Below are 13,269 nucleotides of genomic sequence, written 5' to 3' on the forward strand. Positions count from 1 at the left end.
CCAGGAGTGTGAACRGAAAGGCACTGGAGCAACGAACCGCCCTTGCTGTCTCTGCCTGGCCGGTTCCCCTCTCTCCACTGAGATTCTCTGCCTMTAACCCTATTACAGGGGCTGAGTCACTGCCTTACTGGTGCTCTTCCATGCCGTCCCTAGGAGGGGTGCGTAACTTGAGTGGGTTGAGTCACTGATGTGATCTTCCTGTCTGGGTTGGCGCCACCCCTTGGGTTGTGCCGTGGCAGAGATCTTTGTGGGCTATACTCGGCCTTGTCTCAGGATGGTAAGTTGGTGGTTGAAGGTATCCCTTTAGTGGTGTGGGGGCTGTGCTTTGGCAAAGTGGGTGGTGTTATATCCTGCCTGTTTGGCCCTGTCCGGGGGTATCGTCGGATGGGGCCAGTGTCTCCCGACCCCTCCTGTCTCAGCCTTCAGTATTTATGCTGCAGTAGTTTGTGTCGGGGGGCTAGGGTCAGTCTGTTATATCTGGAGTATTTCTCCTGTCTTATCCTGTGTCCTGTGTGAATTTAAGTATGCTCTCTTTAATTCTCTCGGAGGACCTGAGCCCTAGGACCATGCCTCAGGACTACCTGGCCTGATGACTCCTTGCTATTCCCAGTCCACCTGACCGTGCTGCTGCTCCAGTTTCAACTGTTCTGCCTGCGGCTATGGAACCCTGACCTGTTCACCGGACGGCTATGAAAATCCAACTGACATTTACTCCTGAGGTGCTGACCTGTTGCACCCTCGACAACCACTGTGATTATTATTTGAACATCTTGGCCATGTTCTGTTATAATCTCCACCCGGCACAGCCAGAAGAGGACTGGCCACCCCTCATAGCCTGGTTCCTCCCTAGGTTCTGGCCTTTCTAGGGAGTTTTTCCTAGCCACCGTGCTTCTACACCTGCATTGCTTGCTGTTTGGGGTTTTAGGCTGGGTTTCTGTATAGCACTTTGAGATATCAGCTGATGTAAGGGCTTTATAAATTCATTTGATTTGACTGGAAGCAGAGCTTAAATTCCATTCACTACCAAAATATATTCAAGATGGATACTAAATTATCAAAGCTTGATACACACAACCCTTCCACTGTTCAGTAACACTGGACACTAGTTTTGCACCAAAAATGTTAACGTTTATTAATTTGATTTACAATTTGTAAATTTACTTTTTTCCTTTGAATATCCAACCACTACTTTATTGCATGAGAAAATAAAACACGAACAGTCATTCACACAGTGTAATTGTATGTGCTTTAGCATTACAGTGGAAGTAAAATGAGCTTTAAATAATGATATACCAACACCAAAAACCTACAGTAATAATTTATTTTGTTCAAAGTGTTCATTCAGTCCTTCTGAGATAGTCTCTTAGTTAAAAAGCATCCAACTCACCTGATAACAATTAAACAGCAGAGCAATGCATCTTATCTACTCTCTTATATCATCTATTTTCCAATGTAAATATTTTCTCATTCGAAAAGTTGTCACGGGTAACTTGCAGTTAATTCCTTTACGTTCAGAGCACACAAAAATAGTGTAAAATGTTACACTACAGCTACCAACACATGTGACCACATACATGTTAATCTTTACTTCAGGAACCAAACCATCAGGTCATGCAAGGAAGGGAAGTTTATAATACATTTGCAGTAGTAAAAATGAGAATTAATGTTCTTTGACTGAAACTTAGGTTTAATAAAAAATAAATGGAGTAGCATTAAAGTCCATCTTTAAGGGATTTAACAACCCAAATAGGCAACTTTAAGTGATTATCTTTGTCAAGTCAGACAAGATTCAGGATCTTTACAGGGGTTTAAATTAAATACATACATAATTAAAATCTGTACAGTACAAATTCACATACATTATCCTTCAGAGGTCTCCCTCTCTCGTTCTCTGATAACCAAGTGTCCCAGCCACATTCCTACCAGCAAAGAAACACGAGCCCAGCAATTAGGCTAGGCATCAACTACAATAACCCTCTAGTATCTCACTATTATTTACATGTTAGTTTTTTACACCAAAAGTTGATGAATCCATGATCTTTGCTTAGTGTTTGAATAATTCTTTACAACAGAGGTCACTAGGTATGCTCAATACATTTCCCCTAGATCATGGTTGTGTGTCTGTGTAGTCTAGCCTCAAGGGACTTAAACTGAGGTTACAATGTAGGACCCACTTTCTCCAGCACTTTCTCCTTTAGATTCTCTCTTTTTTGCACTGTTGGTGACGCTGACAGGCGTGGGTATCTGTGAGGGTCGTGGTGGTGTGGCACTGTCAGCACTGCTCTTCCTGGGGCTAGGAGTGTAATTGAAAGGGCTGACCCTGGCAGCCACAGCACCACTAGGTGAGCTGTGTTTGCTAGAGTTGGAGGAGCTAAAAGGGGTGCGTTCAGCAACAGGCAGTTCATGGGCCTCTGGGATGATGCTCTGAGCAGGCTTGAGGTCTGGCCCTTTCTTATCAAGACTCTCACTGCTCCTAAACAAGTTTAAATTAGTCTCTGGACCTAGCCTACGAGCATTTACACTTTCATTTTTGGACTGTTTGGGATGGGTTTCACTTGACAAGAGATCAACAGAGGGCATTTTGACTAGAACACTGTCGATTACTGGAGGTGTGTTTGCTGTTGGAGATTTTACAGACCTCGGACTGTTAATGGGACAGTCCTCAATCCTCACCCACACATCCTCAGTCTTGGACACTGCAGGGCTCATTTGGTGCCCCATGGCCATGGTGTTAGAGTCTATGGAGGAAGAATCGTGGCCTTCTGACTGAGAGATTTCACTGTCCTTCATCTTCCTCCATGTTCCTTTTAAAGGGTTTCCATCTTTGCCGTGTGGGGACCTTTGGGCTGGACTCAGTGGCTGTCGTTCATCCTCACTTTTGCCCTTTTCACTTGACTCAGAGGAGGCAGAGAGGATGGAAGAGGAGCTGCCAGTTCTCTTCCAGGTGCCAACCCTTGGAAGAGAGGAGGAGTGTTTGCTTTTCTCCCTCTTCCATGTCCCTGTCCTGTTAAGATTAGGGAGTCTGGAGGGGCTTTCTGAATGGGATCTGGAGATGTCGTGTTTCCCTCCCCTTTGAGGTTGCCCATCCTCATTTTCTGAAGAGTTTTGACTCTGAGGGGACTTTTTCCAGTTGCTTCCCTGACTTCCTTGATAGGGCAGAGTCAACGACATATCTGGCAAAGACGGGCTTGACACAGGCGTTTGAGACTGGCTGGTAGAGGAGGGGGACAGAGACTCGAACGAGGCAGACTCTTCCAATTTCCTCTTCAGTGTTGGACTAGGGGCCTCTTTGATGAACGTTGACTGGCGAACTAGGGCAGGTTTCTCCGACCGGTCTGACTCACTTCCACTTGACTTTGTGGATGTCATCCTGGACAAGTCTTGCTTCTTAGATGTGCCAGTAACTCCACACTGATTTAGGCTCTTTGAGGCAGATTCACTCCTAGGGATTCCGCTAGTGCTTCTAGTCAAGCCAGTCTGCTTGGGTGGCGTTTGCTGACCCATCTGTCTTCCAGGGGAGGTGTAGGACATCCTGCCAGAACCAGAAGACTTGGTTGACGATGTGCTTGGAGAAGCAGTGCGAGGCAGTTGGGATAATTTGTTTGAAGGGCCGAGACCATTTCTTCCAGGTGACACAGAGGAGCGACCAGGTGACTGCATGGGTCTGGTGGTCAAGGACTGCTGAGCTGGCCTGGATGGTGTGGAGTCTCTGGATCCAGATCGTGATGAAGCTTTACTTGATCCCGATTGAGATCCAGGCTGATCCCTGGCGGGACTAGGGTCAGATTTAGCAGGTGGTTTAATGCTTCTGTTTGAATTACTGGAGCTCTGCCCTTGGGTAGGGGGAATTTTTGAGACTGAGGCTGGACCGCGGGCTGGAGGCTTCTTTTGGACTGGGCTAGTGCTTGGAGAACTGCTTCTAACACCAGGGACATGGATCATTGTCCTACCACGAGAGATTGGAACAGTAGGGGCCGTCTGCCTCTGCTGTAATGAAGCTGGGGTCTCAGTGCTGGCACGTGGTTTTCCTGTTATGAKACTTTTGTAGACTTTCTTGCCCCCTTTAAGAGCTTTTGCTGCCTCCTCTTCCTTTTCTTTCTTTTTTGCTTCTAAAGTGCTCTTTTCACCAGGCTTTAATATCCGTGGGCGTCCTTTGTCRGATGCAGATTTATTATCCTCTGAATTTAAGGGTAAATGAAAGGGAGACCCAAGGGATATTCCAGATTTGAGGGAGAGGATTGAGTCAGAGTCAGATGAGCCTTGTCTAGAGAGGCTAGCAGCTGCCTGGTGCAAACTGCTGACGATGGAATTGGCACCCTCTTGGATGGCCTTCCAATCAAAGGACTCAGAGTCTGGCGATAAGGCTTGTTCAGAAACTGGACTATATGTATCAGTGAGATCTAATATGAGTTCTGGCTCCTCAGCTAAAATGCCGTCCATACTTCTCTCCTCAATGGCATCTCCTTGGTCATTCCCCTCTTTATTTCTCGCTGTCTGTTTCTTCTTTTTTGGCATGGCTGAACTGATGCACTCTTGTAGAAGGTCATCTTCTGAGTCAATGCTTAGTGAGCTGAGTGAACTGTTTCTTGAAAAACACACAGGGGTATCTTCAACATGAAAGGCTTTTGGTGCGTAACCAGAGGCTTGGGGTCTTGTAGGAGCTTCCACCTGAGTTACATCCTCCTCCTCTTCTTCTTCTTCTTCTTTTGGCTGGAGGTCTTTGTTGTTGTTCTCTTGGTCAATGTCACTTAAAGAGCTGAGAGATGAGTTTCTAGAGAAACACATCGGCGTGTCTTCAATGGAAAACTTCTGCTTCTCATCTGGCACTGGCCCCATGTTTTCTTTGGATGCTTGTGGAAATACTGCCTCCTTCTGTTGCTGAGGTTTTGTTGGAGCAGTCTGTGGTAGATTTCCCCTGTTTGCCCTTAAGGATGGCTTTCCACAGTTTTTTGTTGAAGCTTTCCTCTGGTCTTTGTCTTTTCTGAGTTCTGCCTTTTCCTTGGCGAGGTTAGGTTCCTCATCCTCAAAGTCCAATGAACTCAGTGAATCATTGCGTGAGAAGCAATAGGGTGTACCCTCTATTGGTGTGTAATGCTGTGGCGAGTCAAAAGCAAACCCTGGACGTGGCCTCTCCGCATTTTGTGGCTTATCTGTGAAATCTCTGGATGCCATTTTTGTCTGTTGCATTTTGGTTTCTTTGTTTTTATCAGGRTATGAAGAAAAGTTGAACGGAGGCTGGGGTTTCTTAATCATCCTAGCTCTATACTCACTACTCTGTGGCATTGGTTTAACAGGGGAAGTGGGCTTCTTTTCAACCTCCTGCTGGACTAGGCTAACAGGAGAAGCTGACGGGTGCAGTGGTTGATCGTACATTTTCTGTACTCTAAAGGATTTGTGGATTTTACCTTTTGGCATGGCTGAACTGATGCACTCTGCTAAAATATCATCCCCTTCATTTTCTGTCCCGGCAGCTTGTGTGGAGGAGGAAGTAACACCTGCATCTTTTTCCTCTGTACATTTACCTTCTGGAATAGTGTCCCTTCTTTGACTGGATGATATTTCTGCACGAGGAGGAGCACGGCTTTCAGCATTGGCCAGCTCATTAGGGGGTGAATCAATGGTTAGGTCGCTGAGAGATGTGGCGGTTGAGAAATTGATAGGGGTTCCCTCTACACAGTAAATCCTAGGCATGTCCTCTCCATGGGCAAAGTTCACAGTCTTCTGTTGTCCTCTGGTTTGTGAAGGATGTAATTTGTAAACAGGAAGTTGGCTTGGTTTACGGGCAGTAGGTGGTGGTATTCTAGAAGTAGTGTTGGAAGGGGATTGCTTTTTGAGTTTTCTTGATGACTTTGTTGGCATGGCTGAGTTTATGCAAGCCTCCAGTATTTCTATATCGTCATCATCTGAATCATCCAAAATGTCTTTTTCCGTCTCACGCTTCCCTTGGCTTGGGGGTTCTGTAGTGTCATCATTCTCATGCTCAGCCTCAATTCCCTGGTCGTCTTCATGAACAGGAGGCATGATCTTGAGCTCATCTTTCTGAATGTAAGGTTCATCTAAGCTTAAAGCACTGAGGCTGGATGCGCAAGAGAATCCTTCTGGGGTACTCTCTGTCGCAAAGTGTAGGAGGGCGTCATTATCCGGAAGCACCTGGACTTTCTGGACAGCAGCGTGTACAGCAGCATGCCTTGGAGCCATATCCGCCCTCGGAGGCGGCGGAGGAGGCACCTTTTTGTGTTTCATTGGGGGTGGATGTTGATTTTCTGGGGGTGGTGGTGGTGTTTTGCTACGACTCGGAGGCATGGTCTGACCAGGGCTGTCGGGCAGATCGCTTGGACTAATGATTCCACTGGGCATACCGCTACACAATTCACTCTGTATAGAGCTAGCGATGGAATGGCTCTCAAAGCTGTCGAGAGAGCTTACAGATGTGCATCTGCTGAACATGAGGGGTGTCTCCTGCACATACTGTTCTGGGGGGCTTTTGGGGGTCTGGGCGCCACTTTTGGATGGGGATTTGGCTCCAGATGAAAACTCAACAGCTTTGTGATGTCTGGATCCATCTCCATGAACTTGAATATTCCTTGGAGGCTTCATTCGGACATACTGCACAGACAACTGGCTCTCGGTTCTGCGTTGTTCTCGTGTGTGACCGCCAGTCGACTCTTTCTCAGAGATGGGAAGAGTTGGGTAGTTACTGGTAGCATTTACATTCCTCTTGCAGCCCTCCATTTCGTCCTCCTCTGAGGACAAGGATGACAGAGAGCTACCCCTTGAGAAACAGATGGGTGTGTCCTCAACACAGTACGTCTGTAGTGTCTCTTGATTGACGGTAGGGGGTTTGCATATTGTGTTCTTCTGGCCTGGCCGAGTTGGCCCTGATCTCATTTGAGCCGAGGAGGGATGTAGCTGCATTTGTCTTCCTGCATTCTTTATGGATGACACGGATGATGTGGAACCATCTTGGCTCAGATTGTCTTTCACTGAGCTCTGAGTGGAGGATGACTTTGAATGACTAAACATGGATTTTTGGGAGGAGGAGTCTGAGTATTTCAGACTGTAATCAATGGGTTGTTCTGCGTGATGTTCCTCGGTGTACTTCATGCTGTAATTGGTCGGCTGCTCATCTTGTTCTTCCTCTGAGTATCGCTCACTATAATTGGTTGGTTTGTCATCACTGTAATCATCCACAGACTGGCACATAGTCTGGTTGTTCATCTTTTTGTTAATTCCTTGAGTGGGGCCAGCATTGCTTTGATCTTGTTGATTGGCGTTCCTTGATCTGAATCCCTGTGGCATTTCTGTTTGCACGAACCTGGGCTTGTACTTGAGTTTTTCCTCGCCCTCACTGTTGCCCTCCGTGTACATGGGGTAGCCTGGGCTTTGAGATCGCACAGACCTCTGATCTGTCTGTTTCATCTCCTCCTCCATGTGCTTAGGCCTCGCCCATCTCTCATTTTGGCTTGGACTTTGCCGACCAGAGTTCAGCTGCTCGTCAGAATACTTCAGGCTGTAGTTGATGGGTGTGTCAACTTCTCCATCATCATCTTCCATGTGGTTTGCATTGTGGATCTTGTGAGCGAGGTCTGCAGGATATTTTCTATAGACACAACACTTCCCCTCATCATCCTCAGAGTAAGAGTCCACAGATGGCTTCATCTGGCCTCTTTTTCCATAGCCGTCAGTGCTGTTGACACTGTTGAGACTGTCGTTTGACGCCCTGTATTCTAACTTGGGCATTGGACAAGGTCTGCCCGAGTGATCGGGCTTAGTGTAGGGGTATACATTTGAATGACCATGTGCTGCAGTGGTACGGTGAGGGTCTTGATTAGGGCTCTCTGGTGACCGGTCATCCAGACCAGTCAGCAAGTGAATGCTTTTCACCTCCTCCATCACCAAGGCGATCTGAGCAGCTGTTGTGGCAGGCATCTGCATTCTCTTCGAGTCATGATCTGGGTGGAAACCCCCGGGTGCACCCCTCGCTCTGTCTCTGTCCTGGCTTCGATCCCTCTCAGCCCTAACACTGTCTATGTTTCCCCTTTGGTTCTCTCTGGGTGACGGGCTTGACAGAACTGGTGTGTTCACGTAAGGGGGGCGCACAGGCACACTGTTGGGGCTAAACCCGTCCGATCTAGAAACACCATCGTAATCACTGTAGACATTCTGCTTGTGCCTGCTTGGTTTACCCCTGTGGGACGCCTTGGGGCTTAAATTGTCAATGTTGTCAAATGTCTCAGAGAGGTGCTGAGAGTCCAGTTCCTCGATCAAGGCTTTCTGTTTCCTGACGTGAAGAGAGGGCAGGCTGGATCCAGGCGACATGATGTTGGCGTCCTTGTATTTGGCGGGCCTGTTTGCCATGAGGTTCCTCAGTGCTGCAGCGCTGCCCATGGCGATCATCTTGTGCTTGGAGTGGATTAGGTTCTTCAGCATGCTCACAGCACCCATGTCCCACAAGGCCTCCTGGTCCTTTGCGTTGCGGGCAGAGAGGTTCCACAGAGTGCCGCACGCGTTGCTCACAATAGTCAGGCTGTGAGACTTCAGGTGCTGCAGGAGTGTCTGAAGACAGTTGTTCTCTCTCAGGATTTGCCTACAGACAGAAACATATGGTCCTGTAAGCTTTCAAGTGTACAAATTACAGGGGATACAGTAAAATATCAAATAATTATAATATTTAACAGCATAATACTATAGTTAGTCACTTTTGATTTTCGAAAACACACCTGTGATCTTCATTTGTAGCAATGAGACTAGATACGTTGCGCAAGATGCCTCCTCCACTTTCAATGATGGCGAGGGTGTTGGTTTGGCTTCGGTATGTCAGAGTGCTAACCAGGAAGGCCAAAGCACCCTCTACAGCACAGATATCAGCTTTGTTTTCAGTGCAGTGAGCTGACAGGTTCCACAGGGCACTGAGGACACTCTTCAGAGTAGACTCCTATAAAAAGGGAAAGAGGACAAACTATTAGCCAGTGAATACATCTTCAGGCAAATATCTTGATCAAATTCCTATTGGACATTTCATTCAAATATTTATACATTATGTGCTCCTAATTATATATCCGTACCAAAGTAACCAAGGTGACCTGTAATTGAAAGTGTATTCATGATGTGTCTCACCTTCTGTACCTCCAATGCACACTCCATCAGAGCCCTGACGCTGCCCACCTCGCGGAGGGTCTTCTTACTGTTCACATCTGCACGCCAGGACAGGTTCCTCAACACACTGGCAATCACCTGCTGTAGATCCTCACTCTCAGACTTCAGCTGAGCCACCATGGCCCTCATGCATCCCTTCATGGAACACAGTGTTGCCTGAGGATTGAAGACACAGAAAGATGCTTATTATTAAGTTGAAGCCATACTTTTTAGAACAAGATTATCAAAGAATACACTTACTCTCAGGTGTAAGGACACATGTGGGAAGGTTTCCCAGACTCCGATTGATCCTACTCCTAAACTAAAAAGCATGCTCAATGGAGATTGAACTTTTTTTTACCTCTAGGAATAGGCTTAATCTGAACCTGAGGAACCAGCCACAAGGTAGACATCCCAAAATGTTCTGTAACAATTCCACACACAATCAATCAATATCTGACATTAGGCTACACAGTCTGAATAAGCTCACCTTATTGGCAACATCCCCAAAGGTGAGGTTGGTGAGGGCCATGCCAGCGTATCTCCTCAGAGTGACGCTGTAGTGGTCGCTGGTGAGGCCATAGATTTCACAGTCCACTTGGAGCAGCTCCCCTATAGCCTGCAAGCCCCCTGGGAACACACAGAGCAGCAGGAGAAATGCCAATCAATAAATTGAATTAGTCTGCCCCATGAATGTTCTACTATATAATGTCCTATGCCACGCACATAATTGAGGACATTGCAGAAGATCCTACATCGTTACAGTGATGAAGACATCAATTATTTCTCTAACACGATGCCTTTAAGTAGCTCTGTTCTGTTATGGTTGCTTGGTGATGATAATGGTATGAAATAAAATCCATCAAATGTGTTATCTTTAAAGATAACTGCCTGGAAAGCAGTGGAGGTGATTACCCTGGTTAATTAGTCTAAGTAAAAACAAAGTGCATTTGGTGAATGCTTACCGAGCTCATTCATAGCGTGCCTGTGCTCTTCGTCAAAGGACAGCTTCATAAGAACACACACCGCTGGGCAGATCTGATGCTCCACGGGAGAGGGCACTGGGGTTCACACAAACACACCATTTGGTAACAAAAATTCATTTCCCATCCAAATGTCCATTCACTAACCAAAGACACAGTTCATCTATATGACACAATATTTTATTTTAGTGAGGTCAGCAATACATACACCAACACATCAAGACTAGATACACAAAACCAATACAACACAGTAAACAGAGTAAGCCTCACTGGGGTTCTTGTCCTGGTCCACTCCTCTCTCATGGCTCTCCTGCCACTCCCAGCAGGTCTCACAGTAGACCCTGATCTGCTCCAGGAGGTGCAGCACTCTGATCTCCCTGCGACCCCTCTTATCATCAGGCTGGGAGTGGATAATGTTATGAAGGGCGGCACTGGCTCTCGCCCGGGCCTCCTTGCTTCCCCGTGAGTTCCCCAGCAGCACTGAGTCCTTGAATTGAATAGAATCAAATGTTATTTGGGGTAAAAAAATTATAATACATACCTTGACAACACATTTGATCCCAGAGGATTTCACATGAAAGCATGAATTAAAACACATATTTCCAGAGTGATCCTTCATGGTAAAACAAATAACTAATGATAAAAAACAAAGTTACCCCCCAAAAATGTAACATTTCAAACCTTGTCGTTGCCGTGGAGGAGCTGGATGAGTAAGGGAAGGCAGCCAGACTGACGCATGGCGATGCAGCTGTCCTGAGAGCTGGACATGGCAAGCAGAGTGCGAGACATGTCATCTTTATCGTGGGTCCCCAGCATTGAAAGAAGGGAATATACCATCTCCACCTGTAGGGCAAGAAGGCCGACCGTGAGAACAACTATATTGTAGAAGACACACTGATAATTTATAGGTCAAAACAAGTTATTCATATCAAAATTGATAACATTATACCCCTTGGGATGCAATCTAATTTACGTGGGCTACTTCTGTTAAAATAAATGTATAATTTTTATGAAATTGCTAAACTACACTGAACAAAAATATAAACACAACATGTAAAGTGTTAGTCCCATGTTTTATGAGCTGAAATAAAAGACCTCAAATATTCCATATGCACAAAAAACACATTTCTCTCAAGTTTTGTGCACACATTTGTTTACATCCCTGTTTGAGATAATTTATCCTTTGCCAAGATAATCAATCCAGTTGACAGGTGTGGCATATCAAGAAGCTGATTAAACAGCATGGTCATTACACAGGTGCACCTTATGCTGGGAACAAAAGGCCACTAAAATGTGCAGTTATGTCACAACACAATGCCACAGATGTCTCAAGTTGAGGGCGCGTACAATTGGCATGCTGCCTTAAGGAATGTCCACCAGAGCTGTTGCCAAATAATTGAAGTGTTAATTTCTCTACCATAATCCATCTCCAAAATCGTTTGAGAATTTGGGAGTACGTCCAACTAGCCTCACAACCGCAGACCACGCGTCGTGTGGGTGAGACATTTTGCGAATGTTGTGAACAGAGTGCCCCATGGTGGCGGTAGGGTTATGGTATGGGCAGGCATAAGCTACAGACAACGAACACAATTGCAATTTATCTATGGCAATTTCAATGCACAAATATACCGTGACGAGATCCTTAAGCCCATTGCGAGACCCATTTTTTTTWAAAAGGTAACTGTGACCAACAGATACATATTTGTATTCCAAGTCATGTGATACCCATAGAATAGGGCCTAATGAACTTATTTCAATTGACTGATTTCCTCATGTAAAAATCTATGAAATTGTTGCATGTTGCGTTTATATTTTTGTTCAGTACAGATAACATTTCACAATTCCGGTTTGGACATGCAGGCAGATCTCATGTGGTTAATTGTTAACGGGGGCTGTTTCATAGTAACAGTAGAACTATATCAACCTGAGGTGTATTAGTATCTCTGGTTACCTTGGTGCCCAGGTGACTGGTCAGTCGGCGGGGCACAGAGTAACTACCCACACCCAAACTTATTTCACTGGCAGAATCGTGATCCAGGCGACTGCTTGAACCCTAAAAAAAAAAAACATTTTTAATTAAGAAAAACATTTTATCAAGAGAACATCCCTGGTCATCCCTACTACCTCTGATCTGGAGGACTATACTTTTACTTTTGATACTTAAGTACATTTTGATGCTAAGAATTGATGCTATAGCTAGCAATCAAGAGTACACCGACTGAACTCAACCCCCCCCCATGCTCTCCAAATGGACGTTAGCTGTGAGGGCTTCTGTTCCCTACTAGTCAGGGGATGCTATTCACGAGGACATATTGTTCCGTCTCATGATTCCCAAGCATGAAACGGCTCAGTGTGTTGCGTGGCTATATTGACAAAAAACAGACTCCATGGGATCGAATGATGGACTTTTGGACAGATGTGGCTCTGCACTCTAGTTATGAATGTGTCTCCCTCTGCATTAGAGATGCATTGTATGATACACCCACTGAGCTATAATGGATACACAGAGAGCAACTGGCTGCAAAAGAGCTGAGCGCAGAACTCAGAAACGCAGCAGGTAACTTCGATTGTAAACTACATCACGCACGCCTGTTCGCAAAACTACGTGGAGATATGAGATCACAGCATGTCAATGTTCTATTTCACACCGAGGCAGTGGTTATTGAGGGGGAGTGATAGAAAGATGTTTTGAATTGTGAGAGGAACTGTTTTCATTCGTAATGGATGTGTAAAAAAAGAAAAAACAGGCTTTGTTGAATTTCTGTGTAACGAAAATAAAAAAAAGAGGTGTCTCCTTACTTATGTAACAGACATATTTGGGAWACTGAACGAACTGAAAGCAAGCATGCAGAGGAAATTCAAAACAATTCAACAGATGAGTGACCAAATCAGCGAAATCCAGTCGACTGTGACATGGTTCACTATTAGGGTTTATTGGCGGGAACCCGGTTACCGAGATTTATCGCCCCAAAACCACTCCCTTTTCCGGGGATAAATAAATGTGAGAAACCAGTAAATTATAATACATTATTTATACACACAGCATGACGTGAACTGGAACTGTTAAATGATATGCGATGTCTAAATATGGATTCTCTATGGCCTTCACTCTGGTCACAGTATGATGAATCATCGACGCTCAGGGTGGTGA

General features: G+C 45.6%; 1 protein-coding gene across 6 annotated transcripts in view; it reads right to left on the reverse strand.

The window, feature by feature from the left end:
• Positions 1 to 1,106: 1,106 nt before the first annotated feature.
• The window catches only part of LOC111961302 (APC regulator of WNT signaling pathway), a 56,160-nt gene continuing 43,997 nt past the window's right edge, over positions 1,107 to 13,269 (reverse strand). For all 6 annotated transcript variants that reach the window (XM_023983464.2, XM_023983467.2, XM_023983463.2 and 3 more), the window contains 8 exons: positions 12,070 to 12,171; positions 10,800 to 10,961; positions 10,389 to 10,605; positions 10,101 to 10,196; positions 9,626 to 9,765; positions 9,118 to 9,312; positions 8,721 to 8,935; positions 1,107 to 8,587 (listed from right to left, as the gene is read on the reverse strand). In XM_023983464.2, the coding sequence (XP_023839232.1) occupies positions 2,146 to 8,587; positions 8,721 to 8,935; positions 9,118 to 9,312; positions 9,626 to 9,765; positions 10,101 to 10,196; positions 10,389 to 10,605; positions 10,800 to 10,961; positions 12,070 to 12,171 (7,569 nt within the window). In that variant the 3' untranslated portion in view covers positions 1,107 to 2,145. The remainder of the gene's footprint in view (positions 8,588 to 8,720; positions 8,936 to 9,117; positions 9,313 to 9,625; positions 9,766 to 10,100; positions 10,197 to 10,388; positions 10,606 to 10,799; positions 10,962 to 12,069; positions 12,172 to 13,269) is intronic.

The sequence above is a fragment of the Salvelinus sp. IW2-2015 genome, linkage group LG4q.1:29 (genome assembly GCF_002910315.2).
Source record: "Salvelinus sp. IW2-2015 linkage group LG4q.1:29, ASM291031v2, whole genome shotgun sequence".
In the NCBI taxonomy this organism is placed as follows: domain Eukaryota; kingdom Metazoa; phylum Chordata; class Actinopteri; order Salmoniformes; family Salmonidae; genus Salvelinus; species Salvelinus sp. IW2-2015.